This window comes from Plodia interpunctella, chromosome 7 (genome assembly GCF_027563975.2).
Source record: "Plodia interpunctella isolate USDA-ARS_2022_Savannah chromosome 7, ilPloInte3.2, whole genome shotgun sequence".
Lineage (NCBI taxonomy): Eukaryota > Metazoa > Arthropoda > Insecta > Lepidoptera > Pyralidae > Plodia > Plodia interpunctella.
Window position 1 is genome coordinate 10,501,061 of NC_071300.1, and position 24,564 is coordinate 10,525,624.

Below are 24,564 nucleotides of genomic sequence, written 5' to 3' on the forward strand. Positions count from 1 at the left end.
ACACTCATTGACTCTTCAATAAATCTTTTTAAGTAAACGAAAACAGACGCGTGTTGTTATAGCTAACATCGTAGAAAGTGATACACTTTTAAATTGGCTTCGTATGGTCTGTGAGCACAGTAACAAGATATGATAACTTATGATTTTCATTGGCTCATATTTGAGTGACTTCAAAACTAGGAGTGTCTCGTATATCATCGCTGTCTTTTTACACTAATTAATTTTCATCCAGTGTATTAACTTTCAACTGAATACTTTATGAAATAGTATTAAAATATATGCATTATTTTAAAAATAAATATTGGATATAAGGCTCTCGCCTGAGATATAATTGGTGATAGTAGTGAAATTGAAGCTGTTCTTGTCGGCAATAATGTGATCCATGTCGCACTGATTAGAAACTACTTTGTTTACTAGTCTGCGCTCGACGAGAAAGCCGGTTCAGTGTAACCATTATTTTTAGCGCATCAATGCGAAGTTCAAGTTTGTTTTTCTTTACGCCAATTTTCGCGTTCATGACTGGTGCGTGTGTGTTGTCTTCGCTACTGTTGTTGAGTTTATTCGTAGAAATATCTTTATTACTTCGTTATTTCTGAGTAGTATTTAATATTTCATCTCTCTCCCTTTCGACATTTGATGTATATAATATTGAATAATTGTAGGTAAAATATGTTTTTACAGTAGTGAGGATCTACTTCTACGGAAGTTTAATCTGGCGTGTACATTCCTAAAATATTCGTAATCATGAGTCATAATAATGGATATGAGTCACATGTAGATAAGCCCTTTGAAATAACGAACATAATACGTAGTAATCTAGCTTTATCCCGTGGTCCAGAGTCAAGGTTGACGATTTGTAGTAGTTCTAAATGTCATAACAATCTCATTACTGGGCTGATATGTTATATGGTTTGCTATGCGAAGGAAATCGACATTGTATGATGATTGTCTGAGATAAAAAGTGAATTAATATATATTAAATAAATATATGGACAAATCACACAGATTGAGTTAGCCCCAAAATAAGTACGTGACTTGTATTACGTAATACAACTTTCATATATTGATTAATAACCAAAATCCAGGTCAATCTGAAAAAATTTATTTTCCATCTTTACCTGACCGGAGCTCTCTCGAACCTCTATTATAGCAGAGCAGGACATTAGTCCACGGAGGTCGTCGATCGATATTATTTAGAGTGACATATATGTCCCAAATGTTGATCTACGTTACTGAACTTCCAAAATCTAAATTATGATTGCTCGAAGGACAAGACATCTCAATAAAATCCCAACGATGATTCATTGAAAACAAACGAAAGGACACACTCACCTTGGTTCAATTGCATTCTGAGCGCGTTTCCTCCACTGTCGTCGCCGATTCCGTGAAATTGTTTTCCTTTTGACATTGACCCGCTAAAGCAAAGCAGTCTGGACAAGTTGACTGTTTATCAGCGAGGACGCCTGCTCGTAAATATTCGGCTCTTGTACCTTTCATTCGATATTGATGGCTACCTATTACTGCTTTAAATTCTTGGACGTCGAAAAATATATGCTCCATATATTTCCTACATATATTTTTCGACCTGTATAATCTGCTTTGCAGTGCAATTACCTTCTACTCTTCGGAATGAAACGTTTTAGTATATGGACCGTTGTCTACAAATATGTTTTAAGGTTTAATTTCATTTGAATGTACATACTTAAGGATGATATGATAAAGTTGATCACTGAGATTAATAAACGGAGGCTCAACCTTCTTATTTCTTAAGACTGAGGTCTCAGGAAAAGGCTGAACTCTCGGAAGAAAAATATAACTTCATAAAGACTGCGGTCTTTTTCTAATTGAATTTTTTTGTAGCATTATAACACTGCTGCCATTTAATTTAGTTTTTCCCTTCGTTAAAATAAGTTTAACACGCATTTCTATAACAATATCGTTATCTTTGTTATTAGTGACACAAATACACTCTTTTTAGCATTGTTGGATTCAGACTAGCCTCTACCATCTATTTTTCTTTTCTTCTTCATTTCCCCAATGGACATATAAACGTTTCAAGAAATGTGCATGGAATGGTTTGTTTTGGTGTTGGCTTTGTCTATTCCATTACGATGAGAGACAATACTAATAATTTTGTTTTTATAATGTTACCTCGTGTTCTCTAATGTACCCACCTAATGATTTCCGGCATATGTAAATACCAATACTAGCAATGGATGTTTTAATTTTGGACTTAAATTTCATTTTTTTTCTAACCCGGTTACTCAAGATCTTCACGTAAACTCTTTACTACATATTATCATAATTTGTAGTTATTACGTTGATATGTAATAGAAAGATTGATAGATGAATGATTTTAACCTAAATCATCTGTCATTTTATAAGAGTTCTTGTTTTTATCCATTTATTACTGTATTATTATCAGTTTTTCCTATTCATATGAATATTATTAATTGTCTGTCATTCTTATCTCTTTCGATTTATGTTTATTAATGTCAATGTTTTTGCCGCTTTCAATTTGTTAATTTAACCGTTTGACGTAGGCGTAACCGGATTTGGGAACGTCACTGAAGTCCCGTATCGTGGCGCGTGTATTAACATTCCTTGATAAGATAGTGAGAGGCGAACAGTTCAAGTGGATTTCTATAACACTATTAAAAATGGACTAATCAAATAAATTCGAGATGTGAGATAGTGATGATAGGTAAGTCACTCTGCAATTTCAAAAATAATGATTATTTAACGAAAGTTTTACTTTTGTTCTGCTTGCATCCTAAGATTTCAAATGCGTTTTATTTTCTAAACCTTCATATTAACTGCTGACACCTAGTCTCTAGGATTTGGTAAGAAATATGAAGATGAGAACATTCGCCGGTCTTACAACGAATGTTTGTTTGGCAATATTGCCGCTTCTCCAATATTCATTTGATGTGCTAGTAATGTTTTATGGACGTCTTCACTTCCGTGTACATGTTTCTTGTACATCACCATTCTCTTTGACCCATCACCTTCTCGTCTCATATAAATTCCAAGGGAATAAGTGAGATCATGGACTGTTATGTAATATGTATGTGTGGGAATTTGACTATCAAATTCAGACGAACCTTGGACTTTTTATTTATTATTATATGAGGCTACACTTTATCCCGGTGTCAATTTTAAATCACCATTTATTTCTTTCTCTTTCCCAAAGGTTCCCTGGAAGAAATTGGTTTTACGAAAAGTCCGCCTTTTGCTTAGTTTATAACTTATGTTTCTTCTGTAAGTGGTAGTATTCAATAAAGAGTTTATCTATCTCAATGTATAAATTGTTCATTGAAATTTGTCTTTCATAAGCTAGCAACATCTGATTGTTTAATCAGTCAAATTAACAAGCCATCACATCCGTACGATCTCCATCAATTAGCATTACCATCGCGGTGGTCGCTTCGCGTTGGCGGTCCACGTGCACCAATGTAAACACCGCCATTGCTGATAAACTGCCATTCGACAGCTCCCGTGTTGATAAACTTCGCAAAAATTAGTTCCTTCACACTCCACACAATTAGTCTGTTTTGCTGAAGAGCACAAAACAATTTTGTTGTAAAAACATCTTTGTGTTTATCGCAATCTACATTAAAAGCAAGTAGATCCAGCAAGCCCTGTAGATGGCAACACCTGGTTCCTGTTTACATTTTATAATGAATATTGAAAGAGTTTCGACAATTTTAAATTCTGATATATACCCTCGGACATCGTGTTCTAAGTCCTTTAAATGTGTTCATGATTTTTTTTCTTTATATTTAAGTATATCGCTTTCTATGTGAATATTATCCTTCGCCTTCTTTAACGTCTAGTTATTTTTCCAAGCATATAAGATATTAAATCTTCAACTTGACTACTCTTAAATCGTTTCCGTTTGCAAACGGCTATTACTCGATGATAAAGGCGATGAGTCAGCGATACGTGAGCGAATGCCAGCCAATTTGCAATTTTGCATATACTATCATAGTATACAATGGATGTGTCACCGTTTTGCTTTCTAAATGTAAAGTTAAAATAATTTTAATGAAGGACTTTAATTCACCAACATGCAAATAGCATCATAGCCGTGTTCCTATAAGTACATATATTTAATTAGAAATGCCGCTACAATTGATTTCTTCCTAGACTTATTGGCGGGAAAACATGCCAGAGCATCTTAGATCAGCACTAATATCGACACACAATGAGGGACAAAACCTGTATGTGCTTTACAAGGGCAATCGTAGTAGTTACAGGCGTATTGAATCCCGTCTTACGTCAATCTTATGCAGTCTTCTATCGAGCTCAATTTATAAACACGTGAATATCGGCCAACAATATCAAATACCACAATATTCCCAGTGACTCAACGGAAGCCCGCGTTTATCTGGACGACCGTTAACGGCTGATATTTTAATTGCGGAGCGTTATCCGCACATGTTCATTGTTTAGATTTCAGACGTTCCACGAAATTATGGTGTTCTTATTATTAATTCTTCTTGCTTTCTTTTGAATAACATCTCAATCACTTAATATTTAGCGGCCCCTCCCGGTTTTCCTTGGGTAAAACCATATAAATTATGTATAATTAGCGCCAGTGAAGGTGAATTTTCAAAAGTTCCGATTTCTATGTCTACCGCTGAGATCTCTGTTATCTATTTAGTCAATTAGAATATGCTTTTGGTTAATTTTGAAGCTAAGTCATAACTTGTGATATAGTTTGCCTTCGTCTGTGTAACACATGTTCGCAGATAAACTGATACATGTTATGTCATGTCTAATTATAATTTTGTGATGCAACTTCTTGTTAATATTGTTCTTTATTTGTTATACAATCGAAGAGTTTCGATTATAATTCGAATTTTCTCTTAAATCAAGGATAGGATGAACTTTATAGAGATCTGAGTCTTTAAAACATTTTTTTATTATTAGCCTATCATCGAGTCCCACTGCTGGGTCTTCCTTGATATAAAACAAAAATGACGCAACTTGTAAAATTGTAATTACATTTCACGATGACCATGTAATTTGTTAGGTATCAATTGTTACGAGTGAAGTAATTCAGATGACGTGGTTGACCTTAATCTTACGCATTTTATCTGATAAAGTGTCGTGTAAAAATTATAATAATGATCATAGTCTCCTTCGTATCATGTCTTCTAATGAAGTTGAAATTATTCTCTTAATTTTTTTTCAGAAAACTGTTCTTATCGGTGTCGTTAAGTGGAATGTAACACGCAATGACTTTCTTGACACTTTTAATGATGGTATTGCCATTTGTCTTTTCCATTTAATTACATTAGCAGATAAATCAACCATAATGCAAGTTTCTTCAAGATGCTTTCCTTCATCAAAAGCAATTAATGGTCTATAAGAATACTATGAGAATAATTTATTCTTTAAATGGGTTATCTCATTTAAATGTCATACTGGTTTAATATAAATTCATATTCTTTCAAGTGTTCGCTTCCCAAAGGTTTGACCTTTTAAATTACTCATTGTCGTAAGAATAGTATTCAATTTTTGCATTACGTCATAACTAATTAGCATACATTATATTACATAAGTCATAAACATCAGAATCATATTCGTAGCAGTGTAAAATACTAATGCGTATATGCTCTTTGCTATAGAAATTATCTTTTTCACCTGCCCTTTGGAAGTCTGCAGCAAACTTAGTTTTAAGTAAATTTTGACGTCAATTAGTGATGTATACCATCCTAAATTGAATAAAACGATATTGATTTGAGTTTGTTTCTAATATAGTCATGCACTAAGTAATGTTTTCCATGATGATTGGATATCTCATGTGGAAGAGACTCCGCAAAAGACCAGCGATATAGCTCACACCAGGCATGTGAACAAATAACCGATTTTTCTTTTTTTCTACGTGAGTTTCAGGGGTATAGAATAGAACAAAAGTTCTCGATATATGATTTTAAATTGGTAGAAAAATCGGCGAAATCATCTGACTGACATAAATAATATACGCCCCCACATTTGAATGAAATCACTATTGTCGTGCATTTCGGAAATACATTTTAAAAAGAAAACAATAAAAATATACATCCTGATAAATTATATAATTAAATAGTGAATATAGGTGTGAGATGTGTTTATATTGTCACTTTAATTGATCCAGATATCTCCTGAGGCGCTTAACATTTTATTGTACACTTAAAATCACAGCAAACTGCAAAAAACATTGCAAATCCGTTGCTATTACCGTCGAATAGAGTCTATGTAACTTATAGCAGTTGTACAATTTACACCTGCCAAGACCGTATCTTTGCACCTTTTTATGGGGAGAAAGTATGTTTTATGACGGCACTATGTATTTTATCATTGAGATCTTTTGTATATGATATATTAGAAATTTATTGCCGTAATCTTCAATCTTCAATGGAGCAGAAAACGAGTGTCATTTTCTTTCAGAAGTATATTTCTATATTCATATTTTCTTCATCGTTACTACGATGAATTCATGAATTTCAAATCATGAAATTGTAATTCTAATTTTAGTGTCAATTCAATAAGAAATCATTCAACACTGGAAGGAGGATTGCAATCATGAGTATAATAAAATGGTCGCCTCACAAAATGGAACTTTCCAGAAAAGAAAAATACCAAAACTGGAACATAGTACAATTTGTAGATCTCAACCCTACGAGAATACTCTAAATTGTTTTGTGGGTATTTGTTAAACACAAACCGGAAAGCCCTAAGTGAAAAGTCCGGTTCGCTTGAATTTGGCCACAGAAAATTGAGAATACACTAACTAGAAGACATAGTGTTGGAGGATACTTAATTTGAAGAAATGATAGTTATTTTAAAATTCTTAAAAATTAGATTTATCATCCAGCTTTCCCTGTACAAATTGATGAGTTTACTATTCAAACTATTCAAGTGTAAAATCGATTACTTTGAAGACGCGAAATGCATCGTTCATCTGATAAGCATTCCTCGATCGTCTATAAATATGTATGTACATAAAAAAGTTATTATTTTCGTTCTAAAGTACATAACATATTACGAACTTTCCTTAATTGGTATCTGTCGCGACTGCCCGTCGACTTACATTATTATAGACTCGGAGTAGCTAATATGGGCTTCCAGTCTCAAATGGATTTTAATTGTTACGCCATCGTTAACATCATTAGCGTAAGCTTGGAAAGCGAGATTTCTTCAACGTGCTTCGCTGTCATGGTATCCTGGTACCCGTCCGTTAGGTAACCGTGCTCGTAAACTGGCTAGTTGCGATGTGTTGTCACGTAGTTATAATTTAACTGCTGGGTTTATGACAAATTACATTGAAATGGGAAAATACAAACACATAAATGAGATTAGGTTTTATGAAACCAGCTCTTTGTTTCTACAAATAGGTTTTCAAAACTAATCTTTAAAACAGCTCCTATTTGTCATTTATTAAAACCATGTAGATTCATAATATCATTCCTGAGGGATCGGGTGCAATAATACCTTAATTAGCCGTACACAAGAGTAAATGGTTTTACACTGAGTATTTTCTAATTTTTTCCCCAAAAACCCTGCGGCAAACTCAACTTACAGATGAGTTTGCATCATCATCATTTCAAGTTATGAAGTCAGCGTTTTTTAAAAATACTGATTTATTTTCTTCAAATTTGATCCAAGATTCAATTGATCTTCGTCGACCAGACCAAGGCATTGAACCATTTGCCATAATTATTCGTCCAGTTTTTACGTAGCTCGCAGCAACACCCACTATTTGTAGTCTGTATTAGTCATCGTTGACATAAGTAGTACCGTCAACTTCACACCAAGCTATCCAAACATTGCAAACTCTCTACTATTGCCGTACACGTAGGTATCCACGCATAACTTGATATGATGTTGGCAGTATATGCAACATACAGCTGTATGTTGTACAGAATATTATTAGTACCGAAACGAATAAAACGTAACTACATATTTTTCGCTGTATATATGCATTATAGGTTATTAGTACCTCGTCTTTTGCCAACTAACTTACACACTATTTGAGTCATTTGAGTCAACGCCAACGTTGCTTTTCATTTGCACAATAGCACAATATTGAGTTCAGCTGGCATTCATCACTTCAATCATTCGTTGATCTATGAGCAGTAATGAGCATATACTAGGTTTTTGTTTCGAGTCATTATGTCCCACTGCTATACAATGGTCTCCACTCTTTCTGGTCCTGTATTAAAGTCTTCCAAAATTAAACACGTCGTTTGTAAAGCAAATATAATTATCATCCGATAGAAATCCAGAATTCAACAATAAACTGCAATATCTCGCCTTTTGAAATTATAAATGCAATATTGGCCATAAACATATTATGCAATAGACCATGATATGATTTCTATTCACAGCCGTTACCACGACCGATAACTTTAATACTGTTATAATAAAAATCATCGATACACTCGATTGATTTATACATGACTCAAATAAAACTAGATTCAAAAAAGTACATTTAAATACAAGTCGTATTGACGATAGATTTTTTATTCGTTTACATTAAAGTCACGGGCTGTATCTGTGTATTTAACTATAAAGAGAGTAATTAGAGATAAAAAGTTTAAAGTGATACCTTAAAAGTATCTTTAACACCTAACAATTTATTGGCATGATTATTATTAAATATGAGTATGATTGTACGAAATCACCATGTATGAATTCGCAGATTATAAATAAAACTTTAACAATCGTCAAACATTTTCCCATCAAGTTTCCTAGTAACCCACAGTTTATACCATATTGTTGTTCATATGACATCATAGTTAAAATAAATGCTGTATTTATTGTTGGTACATTTAGTTTTACCTCAATATTACCCTATTTATTTGATGGATTTCCGTAAGACAAATAGCTTTCGGTAACTATAGTTTTTTCAGATATTGCTTCATCATTAATACCATATATTATGTCGATATCAATTTTGTGATTTGATTCATACGTATAATATATTTTGATCTTTCTTTTTCGTATTCATCGCCGACTTTGGTATTAGCTATTTCAAGCTAATCACGTTAATATTTTTCTATTATTTCTTTTTCAATATAGTGTGTATCAGCCAACATATATAATAGAACATCTTTATGTGAAATGCTTTTCGTATTAAAATCATAAAGTTGTCAAATGACTGACTAGAATTGTGCACTTCCGTGGACTTTCTAACAATCATTATAATAATTAAATACGTAATAGCGACACACACTACACAGTGAATAGTCATTCAGTGGGTACTCGTAATAGCACAGTGCGTTGTATTCCCATGCGAAATCAAATACTCTGCGAGCATAAATCACGTGTTGCGAAACGTAAGTGTGAATGATTACGGTTGTACCCAGCCAGTTGCGGTAACTTTATCGTATATGTAAAGGCTCGTCTATTCTCGCTTCTCTTCAAGTTTTGTGTTGTTAACGACTCGTGGTCAGTGACAAAAATTAGAATACTTTCTGTTCGCGTTGATGCGTTTTTATGCTGGTTAAAGATGAAACTGGAAAATATACTTGTGCTTGTTTTTCTTCTATGCTATATTCAATTCTCTCTCTTTCATTATTGACATCGAATTCTGTCTCTTCGCATTTCGTTTTATCTCGGGGTAAAATTACATAAAATATTTTTATTTTCTATCTGCTTAATTTCCCTTTTTAATTAATTATCAGCTCTTCTTGATAACCTGAATAATTTCGTTGTCTTCTTTCCGTCGTGGGAAATAATACACGCCTTGAAATGAATGACATACTCTTATACTGTTTAAGGACAATATCAAGTCTGATTTTAAGACAGAAAATTAGTGCGTTCAAACTTTATTCTTATTCAATGATTTTTTTATGCGCAAAGTTTAAAAAATAAAATCTTCAGAGCACAAAATTATCAAAATACTCACAAGGCTTAGTCTGTTTGTTCAATAACTGTCTAGTGTTAGTTTCCGGCTCTCAAGTCTGGCTATTATCCAGTTTTATCCATCCAACGAGACGTTGATGAGATATAAACAAACAGATTTACGCAATGCAGACGGATATCTGAATGTTACTTGCATTACCAGCGGAGATAAACTCGGAAACTACTACATTTTACGAGTTCTAGTATTGTTTGTGATTGTTAATAACAAATATCTAAGTGACAATTTTCTCCGCTATTGTTATTATGTTTCTGATTATTAATTTCATTTAGTCATTCAGAGCTGAGAGATTTTGTAAGTGTAATTTGTGCATTTGTCGAAATGAAATAGTTTTGAGGAAAAAGTAACAACGAAATTTAAAAGTGAAAACTTGTAAATGGCTTTATAGTTAATTGTGTTTAGTGCTTATTGACACGTTCAATAGCTGTATGTTCTCTTGAGAAATAAAATAAATAATAAAGTAAAACAAATAAGTAACATAAGAAAAGATCATGTGGTCGATAATTTTCCTGTTTACGCTATTTCCATGGCCTTATGATCACAACTTTCCTTGAAACATATTTGTGGCAAGGCTTTTTACCTTTACCTTTATTTCATTAAATCATTTTTATATGATTGAGCGATGGTTTGATTATTATCATTAGGGTTTTGGCTACTGTTAGGTATAAGATCTTTATAATACTATAGTTTTTTTATCATCCTTATTTGTAATCTGATTGTGACGATCAAACAGATGATTTGCTTCATCGATTTATTTGCATTGGTTTTCATGATAATACTGCTATTTGAGAGCTTTGACTTTGCATTTGTGATCAGATCTCAGATCGGTTTTACTTAGTATAATTCTACTTTGGGTATACAATGTATGTATGTCTATTTAACCATTTCATTCATTAAGCTGTATTCAATCCACGATAGAAAAACATGAGATCACGTTGCAAGCCGACGTCTATTCAAACTACTCTATTACTCCATACCATGGCAATCTCACTCTTATTCCTAAAGTGGTAGAGTGGAAGGACCAAGTAGTGTGTTGCATGCAGACAGGTACGTCGCACGCGATGCAGTGCCGCAAACTCTCGGAATGCAGTTTTTTTGCCGTACCTTATTATCGTGCCGTATGCAGGGTTGTCAAATGTACTCGAAAACTCAAGCTGCAATAATAACTAACGTAAATAAATAATAAATAAATATATTAGGACAAATCACACAGATTGAGCTAGCCCCAAAGTAAGTTCGAGACTTGTGTTATGGGATACTAACTCAACGATACTATATTTTATAAAAAATACGTATATAGATAAACATCCAAGACCCGGGCCAATAAGAAAAAGATCATTTTCCATCATGACCCGACCGGGGATCGAACCCGGGACCTCTCGGTTCAGTGGCTAGAACCTTACCACTGCGCCACCTAGGTCGTCGAACGTGTCTCGGATGAAGATTTTACATCATACTTGGATATAATTTAGGATAAAGTCTACAACTAAATTGACTTAACCCAAGAAAACGACATTGAAAAAGACAGTTAGAGTTTGGCCTATATTACTCTTCTACTACCACCAATTGGTTGTTTGTTGGTGTTAATACATCGCAATGAGATTATTTGATATAGATCTACTATGATAGTAATCAGTACTGATATCATATCAACCAAGCCCATACTGACAATTTATATACCTGATTGATGATTTTTTTATAAACCTGATAATACGCTTTATTGGTTAGACCGAAAAAAAAAGACCTTAGCTAATTTTCATAGTTAAACTATGTCTACGGTGACGACCTCGGTGGCGCAGTGGTAAAGTTCTTGCCACTGAAGCGAGAGGTCCCTGGTTCGATTCCCGGTCGGGTCATGATGGAAAATGATCTTTTTCTGATTGGCCCGGGTCTTGGATGTTTATCTATATATGTATTTGTTATAAAATATAGTATCGTTGAGTTAGTATCCTATAACACAAGTCTCGGACTTACTTTTGGGCTAGCTCAATCTGTGTGATTTGTCCTAATATATTTATTTATTTATTTATTATTATTACCACTTGCTATGACCATCTATAGACAATCTAATGAAACTAATAGGGGGGTGGTTAGCGACGCTCTCATTAGTCAAACTTAAACAGCTTCAATTTGTAAAGAAAAACATATGAATCTGTAATTTTCTCGCATCACAGCCCTGTAATGTTCGGCCTCAATACTGCCAAGCTGGCGACGTTGCGTCACGGTTTCAAATCTCTGCCTTTATCTACGATAGCTAATGCGACAATTACCTAACCATTAGTATACTTACTAGCATTATCATAGCCTTGGTACGTGTCCTCGTAAATTTAATTATCTACAAGTATAGCGTGGTTAGGGTACAAAGTTGAGTTACATTGTGCTGTCTCAACTGTCACTTTTGCTAACGTCAATATGAAGCCATCATTTTATTGTTAAGTCATGAATTTCATAATGTAAAATTTAATGTTTTCTCAGTCTATTTATACGCCCATATCGTCATGATCATTTTTCTATAGTTTGTTGAAGATATGTTTGTGTATTTGTTTCCTCTTTATTATATCGCGCGCGTTTATTACTTTTAACAAATGAAGATTAATAAAGTAAAATTTGGGACGTAATGAAAAAATCCAGTTTAGATCGGACCACTGCCCACCTTTGGATGCAACGTCTACCGTGCACGTTACGTGGTCTCGTGTTGACTTCTAGACTAACTGGAAAATATTGCTAATAACAGCTTTAACTGCATGCCATCATATAAATACACTATTTAATGGAAAGGAACATGTAAAGTCACTTGCACTTACACAATGTTCACGTTTGACGTCTTTTAAAGGCAGTTGCAAAGATGACAATAGTTAACTTGATGAAAAAAGTTTGAATCATCGCTTTTTCTTTATTAAATTTTATTATCTGCGAGCATTCGTGTTGAACTTCTATTTCATAACACTATTCTTTCGTTGTAAGCCAATGTTATATTGAGGCAATATTAATAAATGTGTTAAGTATATTAATATCTTCACACGTAAGATTTTCAGAAGGATCTACGATAAGATCCGCAAAGTAACCATTTACTTTATCTCATCCATAGGCGTCACTAATGCATATAATGATGAGACACGACTTAACTATTATGTTTGTGTATATTAAGATTTGCTCATACATCTTTGTTAAATCAAGTTGCAAATTATTCAATCCTGCATTTACCGCAATTTACTAAGATTTTTTTTATATTTCATATTAAGTCGATCTAAGAGTTTTATAACTATCATTCCGATCATAACAAAGTTAAATAATTTTTCTATTGTGATAGTATCTACTCGTATAGCTTATTTGCCTGGTTCGGCGTTTCTGTCAAGAATATTGATAATATCCGGCCGAATGAAGGTCGTTTCGAGATTCCATGAGAGATATTGATTTTACTGTTGCATCGCGAACGTTCAGCTGAAATTAAAATACCTTTTCAGTTTTGATAGGATCTTGTATAGATTATTGGGCACCTGTTTTGGTGAGACTGTCAAGGACACCGATGGTATTGTCCGTCTGAATGGCAGAGGTCGCGGTGCTCGTTGGAGTCTCATTGGGCGTGGGAACGAGGTCACGCGGGCGCATCGTCGCGGTTTGGCGCGCTTCTACCGATACCATCAGAAGACATGCCTTGGGGAAACTACTGTTCATCACGTAGGTTTGTATACGATAACAGTGATGAATAAAGTTTTAAACTAGGTTCGGCATCGTCTATTCCTAGTAATTATAGCTACTGAAGCTGCAATACATATTCTTGATACTAACAAATCAGTCTGAACTGTAATTGAGATAAGCGTAGATTATAAGAGGTTGCGGAGGTAGTACAAAGGTGACGCGACGCAAATAACAACTTTAGAATTCCAACATTCGTAATATCGACGCGTTGCGTTAGAGCAATTTCGATGTTAGTGTGCCAGCGGAGGGCAGAGTGCCGTAACCGAGGAGTGCCGAGGAAGCAGACGGTGAAAGTGGCGTGACGACCACCGGAGACGACCTTGCATATCTACGCATAACGGGTTAATGTAATCCTCATCCTAACAGCATTCATCGGAATATCTTCATAACTAATTTTAAATCTTCATTTAGTTCCGATGATTCCTAAAAATCTTTTAGATTAAGGCAATTGGCCTGAACTTCATTTTTAATTTCGCAAGTACGGTTTATAAATAAACTCGTGTATATTTTTACCTAGTGTCCTAATTCAATCTTCGTTTCACTTCTTAGCGTATACATTACTGACTCCCAAATTTTATGCTCCAAATTCTTGCATATCATTAGCCGGTGACTTATGAAGTGAACGGTTGTCGTATAATTCAAAGCTAACTTCTGTCTGTGCTAAAGTCTGTATTTGAGATATTTTGTTGTCAAATGTCTGTTTCTTATAACGGATCAACTTAAGAGCATATTAATGTATAGTAACAATTCTTGCACTCAATTTATCTTTATTTAAATATTTATTTTGAATGAAATGTTAGTGAAGATTTTGAGACCAATACGACCTTAGTGTGTATTCGGGACAGCATTCCACGCCCTAGCAGGTGGCAAATGCAATCGTGACCTCGACGTACCTAAACAGGTTCTATGTAAAACCCACTTGCTATTCGATTCAGATTGCGATTGAGTCATTAAGGAAAAGTTGCGCTTTACGGGGATTTTGTCAGTGATTAAGGTAATTGGCTATGTAACACATGGAAGGGTCGCGCAAGGTGCCATGGCGATGTCCGAGAACTGGGTTAAAGACAGAGATAGTCGGACAGCTTTCTCGCCGAGCTCCGCCACATAGGTGGACAAATTGACGTGACAGCTGCAAGTGAGAAACGGTTAGATAGTTTGCAAGTATACATTATTCATGTAATCGCTTAATGGATAGTATGAAATGGTGATATCTTTCTAGTTTGTGAAATATTAGCTTCTTCTATACTCGGACTGACTTGATGGCTTCTGTGAAGCCATTGAAGTGACTCGGTTCTGGCAAGAAAGGACTTAGTAAAATAGTCATTAGTATAGCGTTTTAGGATTTTTCATCGACACGCAAAGTCTTTTTTTCAAGAGCAACATTTGTATTTTGTTTTAATAGGGATTAAAATAAGGGTATTTTGATGATGTTTTAATGGGTCAATCTAATTACTGTCGACGTTTTCTTCGCCGACTAAGTTTCAACCTAAATTTTTATGTAATACTATTTTTTCAATTACCTATGTGAATGAATTGGACAGTTTTATCGTTCTCCACTTCATAAGCTTTACAAAATTCCCTTGATATATGTCATACATTAATGCGGTAAAATCAGAGTAAAAAACAAATCTTAGAACAGTTGCATCTCTGATAGGGCTGTACTGTAAATGGCATCTTCATCCGTTACTCTCATGGAAATCTCTAAAAGCAGAACAACCGCGGGTATGTGAGCAAGAACAGCTGATTGCAGCGATCGCGGCCGCGGGGTCGATGACCGCACTTTCGCCGGTCCCACGGAGTCTGCTTGCTTAATCTCAGCTCCGGGGCTCGAGACTTCGCTAATTAGTTACTCGGCTGCTAAGCCTCGTTTACACGTTTACGTCGCAGTATATGAGTAAGACGCACGATGTTCACGACGATATTCCACTTGTGTCAATCAATGGCAACGAGTGAGATACTAGACAAGACAACACTGGTAAGATTAAACTCGCTGTCTCGCTCTGTGCATAGCATGAGCAAGCGGGATGTGCTGACACTTAAGTCTATCGAAGTGAGTGAGTTAGCATATGTTGAGCGTCAACAACGTTGATGTAAACCAGGCTTTAGCGCGAAGACCACCTGCGTTAGAAATAACACCTGTGCTACTCTTGATTTGTATCTTATTATTGACCATGCTCATAATACTGAAGATACGAGGGCTGCTATTTATGTATCCGGAATAACAAAATTAAACAAACATATATTATTACATATGGTTTTATTGTTTCTCGAAGTATTCTCCGCGATGATCTATGCACTTCTGCATACGATGAAACCAATTTTCAAAGCACTTTTTCCATTCTGATTGAGGTATGTCCAAAACGTGTGTTTTGAACGCATCAACGGCCTCTTCGCGGCTCGAAAAACGTTGACCACGTAATTTATTTTTAATGTTTGGAAATAAATAAAAATCATTGGGTGCCAGGTCGGGGCTGTACGGCGGATGACCCGCCAATTCAATCTTTTGACCCTCCAAAAAATTATTTGTTTCAGCCGACTTGTGGCAGCTAGCATTGTCGTGATGAAGTATGATTCTGCGTTGTGGGTTGTTCTTTCGTATTTTTTCAAAGACTTCTGGCAAACAAATGGTGGTGTACCATTCAGAATTAACCGTCCTACTATTCTCTAGTGACACTGTAGCTACATGTCCGTTGATACCAAAAAAACAAGCGACCATTTGCTTTAAAGTGCTTCTCGCACGAACAACTTTTGTTGGATTCGGTTCATCTTGAAAGACCCACACCGTTGACTGCTGTTTAGTTTCAGGGTCATAAGCATAGATCCAGGTTTCGTCACCTGTGTAGATATTATAAACAGCTTTTGACATGCCACGGTTGTATTTTTTTATCATTTTCTTACACCAGTCGACACGAGCCTGTTTTTGATCTACGCTCAAGTTGTGCGGAATCCAACGCGAACAAATTTTTTTAACAATTAAATGTTCGTGTAATATCGCGTGTATACTCGTCATACTAATGCCCAGAGACGCCTCTATCTCGCGGTATGTAACATGACGATCTTGCATTACTAATTGTCGCACAGCATCAATATTTTGTTGTACCACTACCGATTTAGGACGACCCTTCTTAATTTCATCCGTGAGCATAGACCGTCCACGTTGAAATTCCTTAAACCAATAATACACAGTGGTTTTCGATGGTGCTTCATCTCCAAAAGTTAAAATCAGTTGTTCGATGCACTGTTTTTGAGTTAATCCACGCCGAAAATCATAATAAATCATCGCGCGAAAATGTTCACGAGTTAAATCCATGGCAATGAAGACAAGCTATTTTCAAAATTGGCGCCAATTGAAAAAAACAAATGACAGGGACATGAAAAATATTTATTCTCTAGCTGAAGAGTTCTATTTTCAAATGTTGTAATTACTTTTTAAATATTCTAGAATTATTGGCCAGTTCCGGATACATAAATAGCAGCCCTCGTATATACGATAAGTTTAATCTGAATGTTGATTCATGTCATTCAAACGCTTCAATACTAGGAAACCAGCAGTTTAATTGAAGTGGCAAGGTTTATGGCTGAGCTGACACTCGATAAATCATTATTTTATTACACCATGATAAGTTGGTTGTCGCCCACAGGAGCTTAGGTAGATGAGCATATTCTTAGAAGCCTGCGAGCTGTATCACATGAGATTGATCTTTATTTTGAGACCTTAGTTACAACTTTCGAAGAATAGACAGGATTCGTTTATGAAGCATATTGAGCTAATTTTGTACAATAGACCTGCTGCCACGGTTCAAACATTCCAAGTTATCGAAAATGTTTTGAATAATTTCTTAGAATTACACTAAAGTATGTTTGTACTTTTTTTTTTTAGACCTACACGTTTTACCGAATACAGGTATGCAAATATAAATAAATAAAGAGGAGCATGCTATCCACTACAAATCCAAAACAAAAAAAGAATTATAATGTATACTAGCACTAAATTCTATCAGAGTCTATCATTAAAATATTTATGCAAATGATTTTTAGCCCGATACAATGTTGGAGAAGTCGACACGGGTGATCACTTCAGCTATAAAGAAGTTGATAGCTGCCGAACAATACGACGACGAAGAAGCTGCATACGATAGGGGCGATGACCTGGTAAGGTCAACGTAGTTATGCTAGATTGACGCTAGAAACACTGAGGCTTGAACGATCGCAGACAATTTTCTATGTGGTATCCATGAAACTAGAATTGGTATACCCTGATTGAACCTTAGACTAATTAGGTTAGCAACCTAGGGCGAAGACCAGGACGTTGATATCGCGCCTTCGCAAGCATTGTTGATCAATAATCAAGCATCATTTTATGTACCCTATGTATTTCAACTAGGCCGAGAAAAACTCTAACTTAATGCTACAAAAAACTTAGATTAGAACTCTTGATCTGATCAGTCGCTGGGTAAAATTTAGAAGATTAAAATGTGTTTTTGTTTTTCAGTCGTAATATCCTAAATTACATACCTAATTATGAACCGAAAAGGATCCTTAGTTATTTCGATTATTATTATGCAAGAATCATGTGCTAGAATCCTGTAGACCACAACCAAAGCTAATTTTTGAAATAAATAGAATTGTTTAATGCATTGTAATGGTAAGATTCACCATAGAGAGTAGAATTATTTAACCTTAATAACAGACATTAAGGTTTGCCACAATGTTATTGAGACCTTTTCCACACACTAAGTACACATGAGTGTACTTAGTTACAAGAAGTTTTTTATTAGGCTAGTAAATACGATTTTTAAAATCGTAAATCTTTTATGAAACTATTAACAATTACCAAAACTTTAAAACTGGAAAGGGAATGAAAAACCATTAACAAAAACACTAAATAGAAATTTCATTATCACAGTCCAATTCGAACGTGACATGTCTATAACAGACATTTGTTTATCTGTGTCATCTAATGTCGTGCTATCTCACTCACGCACAGTGAGTCTGAAACAATTCAAATAAATGTATTAACGTGTCATTTTTGATAAAATATTTAATTAAATAATACCATGTTCCATGTATGCCAAATTTTATTCGAATAATCATTCTAATGATTGATTGACATACAAGTAAGATATAATGTCGATGTTCTTTACTGTCAATCTAAAAGAACATTTCATAAACACATGTCACTAAGTCAGAATATCAATTGGAATGATTTTCGTTTTTCACATATCAAAAAAATATTTAATATTTTTCCGCGTCTATTAGTACATTGTATCTTATCTTCAATCACATGGCTTTTGCCAAAATACGGTATGTATGGTACTCGTTGTATGAAGTGCTGGCCGCTCCTTTATCGTTAATTGGATGGATTAAGTCATTAGTAACAATTAGAAGCTATCATAGAGTATAGTCGGCTGCAGTAGTCGTTTTGCAACTGTATTCAATTGTAGCATAAATATTTTATGAATCTTTTCTGTATCAAATTTTAAGAATATTATAGGATTCAAGGTTAGTTCTGTATGCAGTTCTGAACTAAAAATCTAGGGTTCATAAAACCTGAAATTGAGGCATTCTCACAAATTAGGACATTTTACGTTCTGCTGCTACTAACTGTGAATACCATAATCATTCATTTTGTTTATTTGTAACTCTATTCATAAATAAGAGTTACAACCAAGCTGTTACAAGGAGTTACCGCCAAGCAAACTGTATTCGTATTTTTCCTCATGTCTTCATTGTATTCTCAAATCACAATGCCAAACATATAATTAATACTTATTGGACAATTTTAGCAATTAACACTCTCGAAAAGAAGGAATTAAAAAATATATACATATTTATCCAAGGCAATTTTAGCTCTTATTAAAAATTAAAAGTTTATATCAAAAACTTTTAAGTGACAGAGAGACTTCTGAAAATTTAATGCAATTGTTATCGATTTGTACTGTTAGCAAAGTAAATAGTAATTATTAGCAACAATGACGTGTAGCGTCAGTTCGTGCACGGCGATGAATTGTAATTAACTGTTGCCTTTTTAACGCTATCCTGGACGCGCCGGCGCAACACGAAGTCAGGGTCCTTACCATTCTCCAGATGGGTAAGATACGTTGTCGTTTGTGTGTGTGTGTTGTGTTCTAGACAGAGACGAGAAGTTCAAGAGTATTTATCATGAATGTTCACTCATTTCTGTCTGTGTCATTCATTTTTATGTTTATTCTTTATTCAAAATTTTACTAGTTGAGTTTCTAAACAAAGAGAAGTTTGGCTAAATTTGAGAATTATTTTCGTAGCACGTAAAGAAATGTATTTTTATATGTTATTTTATGGTGTTTAATGTAGAATAGGATTTTAAGTAGGTATATCATATTTTAAATATTTTTTCCGCTATTTTATTATGTTGATTCTATTTTGTAGATGTTATTAGTAGCGTAATTTTTAGTCCAGTGACTAGATATGGTGACCAACTGTTTCTAACCAATTGTCTTCTTTTCCAGGTGATGCAACAAGACGTAAAGAAGGAGAACCCGCTACAGTTCAAATTCCGAGCCAAATTCTACCCGGAGGACGTCGCGGACGAGCTTATCCAGGAGATCACACTTAAATTGTTCTACCTTCAGGTAATTTACCAATGGAACTTATTTTTTCCACTAGAAGACTGTTGAGTGCTGGAGGATTGTTGAAGTAAAATGGGCTCTCCTGTATTTTACACATAGGGTTTGAAATTGTTTGCATTCCTTCAATCATTTTTTTCATCACACGCTAGGCAAACGCCTAGCGTGTGATTCGAACCCAACGTATATGCGACACGCATGGCGCATTTTCACGAACATGCATTTGCAAATTCGACATCTTGTCGTAGTTTAACAGGTTTGTCGGGTTGCCATGACAACATGTTGATACAATCTTCTTATGGATGGAGTCATACACAGAATCAAAAATAAATTAAGGATTTCGCTCAGCGAATGTATTTGACATGTATAATTTAAAATTTGACGTATGAGTGTGATTGTTAAGTGAATGTGAAGGAATAAAAGGAATTTCTGAATAAATGCCTTAACTTAGACTTTGGCGATTAATTTATCTTCAGGTTAAGAACGCGATCTTGTCAGATGAAATCTACTGTCCGCCGGAGACGTCCGTGCTGCTGGCGTCGTACGCGGTGCAGGCGCGGCACGGCGACCACAACCCGGCGCTGCACAGCCAGGGCTTCCTCGCCAACGACCGCCTGCTGCCACAGAGGGTCACCGACCAGCATAAGGTGATATATATTTATTTATTTATATTTAGAAAGACTTACAGCAAAGTGACGAAAATATACCTCTAAATGTTCAACTAGGATTGAATTAAGTCCCGTGCACACCCAATTCCTTCGACGTATGTAATTGTAACGCTGGCATGTATACGCGCGTATACACGCTGGATACGCGTTTTATGTCTACGGGCCTTCTCGTAACATTGAAGCATCATATTCTCTTTTGAGAAATAAAATACCTTAAAACTTCGTTCCTGTAGATGTCCCGCGACGAATGGGAACAGAGCATCACAAACTGGTGGCAGGAGCACCGCGGGATGCTGCGCGAGGACGCCATGATGGAATATCTTAAGATCGCGCAAGATTTAGAGATGTATGGTGTGAATTACTTCGAGATCAGGAATAAGAAGAATACTGAACTCTGGCTGGGCGTTGACGCTTTGGGATTGAATATTTATGAAAAGGATGACAAGTTAGTATACTCTCATATATATTTTATATTAGGAAAGTACGCCTTGCGTGTTGTGTTTTATATGTTGTATTTTGTACATAGAATTTAAACTAAGTTTAAAATGTGATCCTGGTGTGCATACAAAAAAATGTCATGTTTTCACACGTATAAAATAGACATGAACTGAGCAGACGGTTTTTTTTCAGCTTTTACTTTCGTCATCTGTATTTATTTTCAGACTTCTTATTTCGACTCGAAATAACAAACTAATTACAATAATTTAGACCAATAAGTAATGATATCAATAAACTTTCAGACTGACCCCCAAAATTGGTTTCCCCTGGTCGGAGATCCGCAACATCTCGTTCAACGACCGCAAGTTCATCATCAAGCCCATCGACAAGAAGGCGCCGGACTTCGTGTTCTTCGCACCGCGCGTGCGCGTGAACAAGCGCATCCTGGCGCTGTGTATGGGCAACCACGAGCTCTACATGCGGCGCCGCAAGCCCGACACCATCGACGTCCAGCAGATGAAGGCGCAGGCGAGGGAGGAGAAGCTGGCCAAGCAGGCGCAGAGGTCATTTATCAATTTATTCAGGAAAAATTGTCTATTCCAAATATTATCCAAATCGGACAAACCGCTGGAGGTTTAGCTCAAACAGAAATTTACTCTCGCATTTATAATATTAGTGTCGATTTAATTATTGAATAAAAACAGATTGAATATATAATAATTTAAAACAGTAATGGAGAATTGGCCACTGCATTGAGGGAGACTCATACAGGGTAACATGACATGACATTATATATAATAATATCGAATAAAAACCTTACTAGTATAGCATAATCTTCTGTATTTTTAGGCTTCATTATAAATTGAACATTAAAAATGTGAGTGGCGCTAGTGTACGGATTGACAAAATCCTATTATATAGTAAGCTTATACTGAAAATTGTATATTTATTTTACAGAGAAAAACTGCAATTAGAAATCGCAGCTCGCGAGCGCGCAGAGAAGAAACAGCAAGAGTATGAGGACCGCCTGCGACAGATGCAGGAGGAGATGGAGCGCTCACAGGTAAAAACTAAGACAAAATCCCTAATATAACATCTTTTTTCATTTGAATATAATTACAATGAAAATAAAATATATTTTTTAGTCTTATGACATTAGGACTTATTTTTAAATGTATAGAAACACTATAAAAGACACAGGCCATTGACCTTATCAACAAGAGAAAATTACTAAAAGTAATTTTATCACAAGATAATGAAATGTCCTATAAAATGTTTCTTATAATTTTCAGTTTCCTTGCAATATTAATTTATATACAAAAATCGCGATTCCCTCAGGCTAACCTGCTGGAAGCGCAAGACATAATCCGAAGACTGGAGGAGCAGCTGCGGCTGCTGCAGGCCGCCAAGGAGGAGCTGGAGCAGCGCCAGAACGAGCTGCAGGCCATGATGACCCGCCTCGAGGAGACCAAGGTCGGCACTGCTCACTCGCGTCACTCCAATGCCTAATCATTAGATTTGACCAATGCATGTTGTTTTGTCATTTTGATTATTGATTGAAAATGTCGGTTTTCAAAAAGTGCATATATAATTTTGTGTTTCTTCCAAGGAACTCACCATAGACAGACACCTACCAATAATCACATGAAAGTTCTTAGTAGTCGGCGTTGCGTTTGATGAAAACACAAATAATTTTAATTTAGAAAAAGAAATGATGAAAACATTGGAATTTATGGTATATACGAAGACCACAAAAGATCGATTGAAATAAAAAAATATATTTTTTGAATATTGAAATTTGAATTTAGAATTGCGAAAGCAAGCCTCGCGTTTCGTACAACACGTTAGGCGTGTTTTCTGTTAGTGTTATTTCTTTGCGTTCAAATTATCGTCATTTCTTTTTAATTCACCATCACACTTAGAATAGTATGTTGACTGATTGGCACTCGCACAGAACATGGAAGCGGCGGAGCGCCTGAAGCTCGAAGAAGAGATCCGCACGAAGCAAGAGGAAGTGTCTCGCATCCAACAAGAGGTGGAGCTGAAGGACTCGGAGACCAGACGTCTGCAGGAAGAGGTCGAGGATGCGAGGCGCAAGCAGGTGAATAATCTATTTATTATTTTTAAGTAATCGTGAGACAGTTTAGTTAGAAGATTTTTATGAAAGGCAAATTTATTTTATTAAAATTTTATTGCACGAAAATGTAATTTGTTACATACAATAGGCGTATATTTTTGACTTAGTTATTATTATGTAAACAAAAATGAAATGTCGTCAAGGATAATATGTGGATCCGGGGTCTGACAACCAGAGATGTCAACGAAGTGGAAACGAAAAAGCAGGAAGCAATCGGGAATACGTTCAGATGAGAGAGTGTATAAACAAAAACGAGCACTCTCAGTATTTGTTAAGTTTATTGAGACACGTTGAGAGTGAGTGTGCATGTGAACGGTGCGATAGGACGAGGCGGCGGCGGCGCTGGCGGCGGCCACGACGCCGGCGCATCACCACGTGAACGAGGCGGGTGCGGAGGCAGAGGCGGGCGGTGGCGCGGAGGGGGACGCGGGGTCGGACGGCGGGTCGGAGTCGGGCGGCGGAGAGCTGGCGCGCGCGCCGGACGGGCTGGTGGACCCGCTGGCGGAGCGCCGCACGCTGCAGGAGCGCAGCGAGCGCCTCCACAACCAGCTCAAGGTGAAATCATTTTTAAAATAGGTTCCGTCATTTTGGATATTACCCGCCTTAAACATACAAACTCACAAACGCTTACCTCTTTATATTAATAGTATAGATGTGTTATTTAACTATTGTTGTTTGGTGTTCCCGCATACGAAGCTTTAAGGTTCGAAGACTTTTATCCTCATAAAAACATATTTACTTACATAAGAACATAAATTTCATTGTCATACTGATTAACGAAGTAAAACAGTGAAATCCAGTAAATTTAATTCGTGCGCTTCTGACTGATTGTTTTTTGCATATGTCGAACGACTTAATATTTTTAATGACTTGACTTAATGTTATCGTCAAGTGACCGTGCTATTGTCCACGTCTTCTTTTAGAGTGTGTTCAGATTTTATTCAAGTCGCCTAAATGTATCAGACATGATTTTTACGACTACCTACCGACATCTAGTGACAAATAATCGCATACACACTAGTGATTAATGAAAGGATACTCTTTTCTTCACGTTACTCAAGCAACGTACAATGAGTTTCGCAAGTCTTGGCTCTGTCTACC

General features: G+C 35.7%; 1 protein-coding gene across 3 annotated transcripts in view; it reads left to right on the forward strand.

Annotated features, from left to right (window-relative positions):
- Moe (Moesin) overlaps window positions 1–24,564 on the forward strand; it is a 41,584-nt gene that overhangs the window by 14,742 nt on the left and 2,278 nt on the right. For all 3 annotated transcript variants that reach the window (XM_053747926.2, XM_053747928.2, XM_053747927.1), the window contains 8 exons: window positions 20,104–20,226; window positions 20,697–20,867; window positions 21,122–21,333; window positions 21,629–21,889; window positions 22,284–22,389; window positions 22,665–22,799; window positions 23,281–23,427; window positions 23,788–24,018. In XM_053747926.2, the coding sequence (XP_053603901.1) occupies window positions 20,104–20,226; window positions 20,697–20,867; window positions 21,122–21,333; window positions 21,629–21,889; window positions 22,284–22,389; window positions 22,665–22,799; window positions 23,281–23,427; window positions 23,788–24,018 (1,386 nt within the window). The remainder of the gene's footprint in view (window positions 1–20,103; window positions 20,227–20,696; window positions 20,868–21,121; window positions 21,334–21,628; window positions 21,890–22,283; window positions 22,390–22,664; window positions 22,800–23,280; window positions 23,428–23,787; window positions 24,019–24,564) is intronic.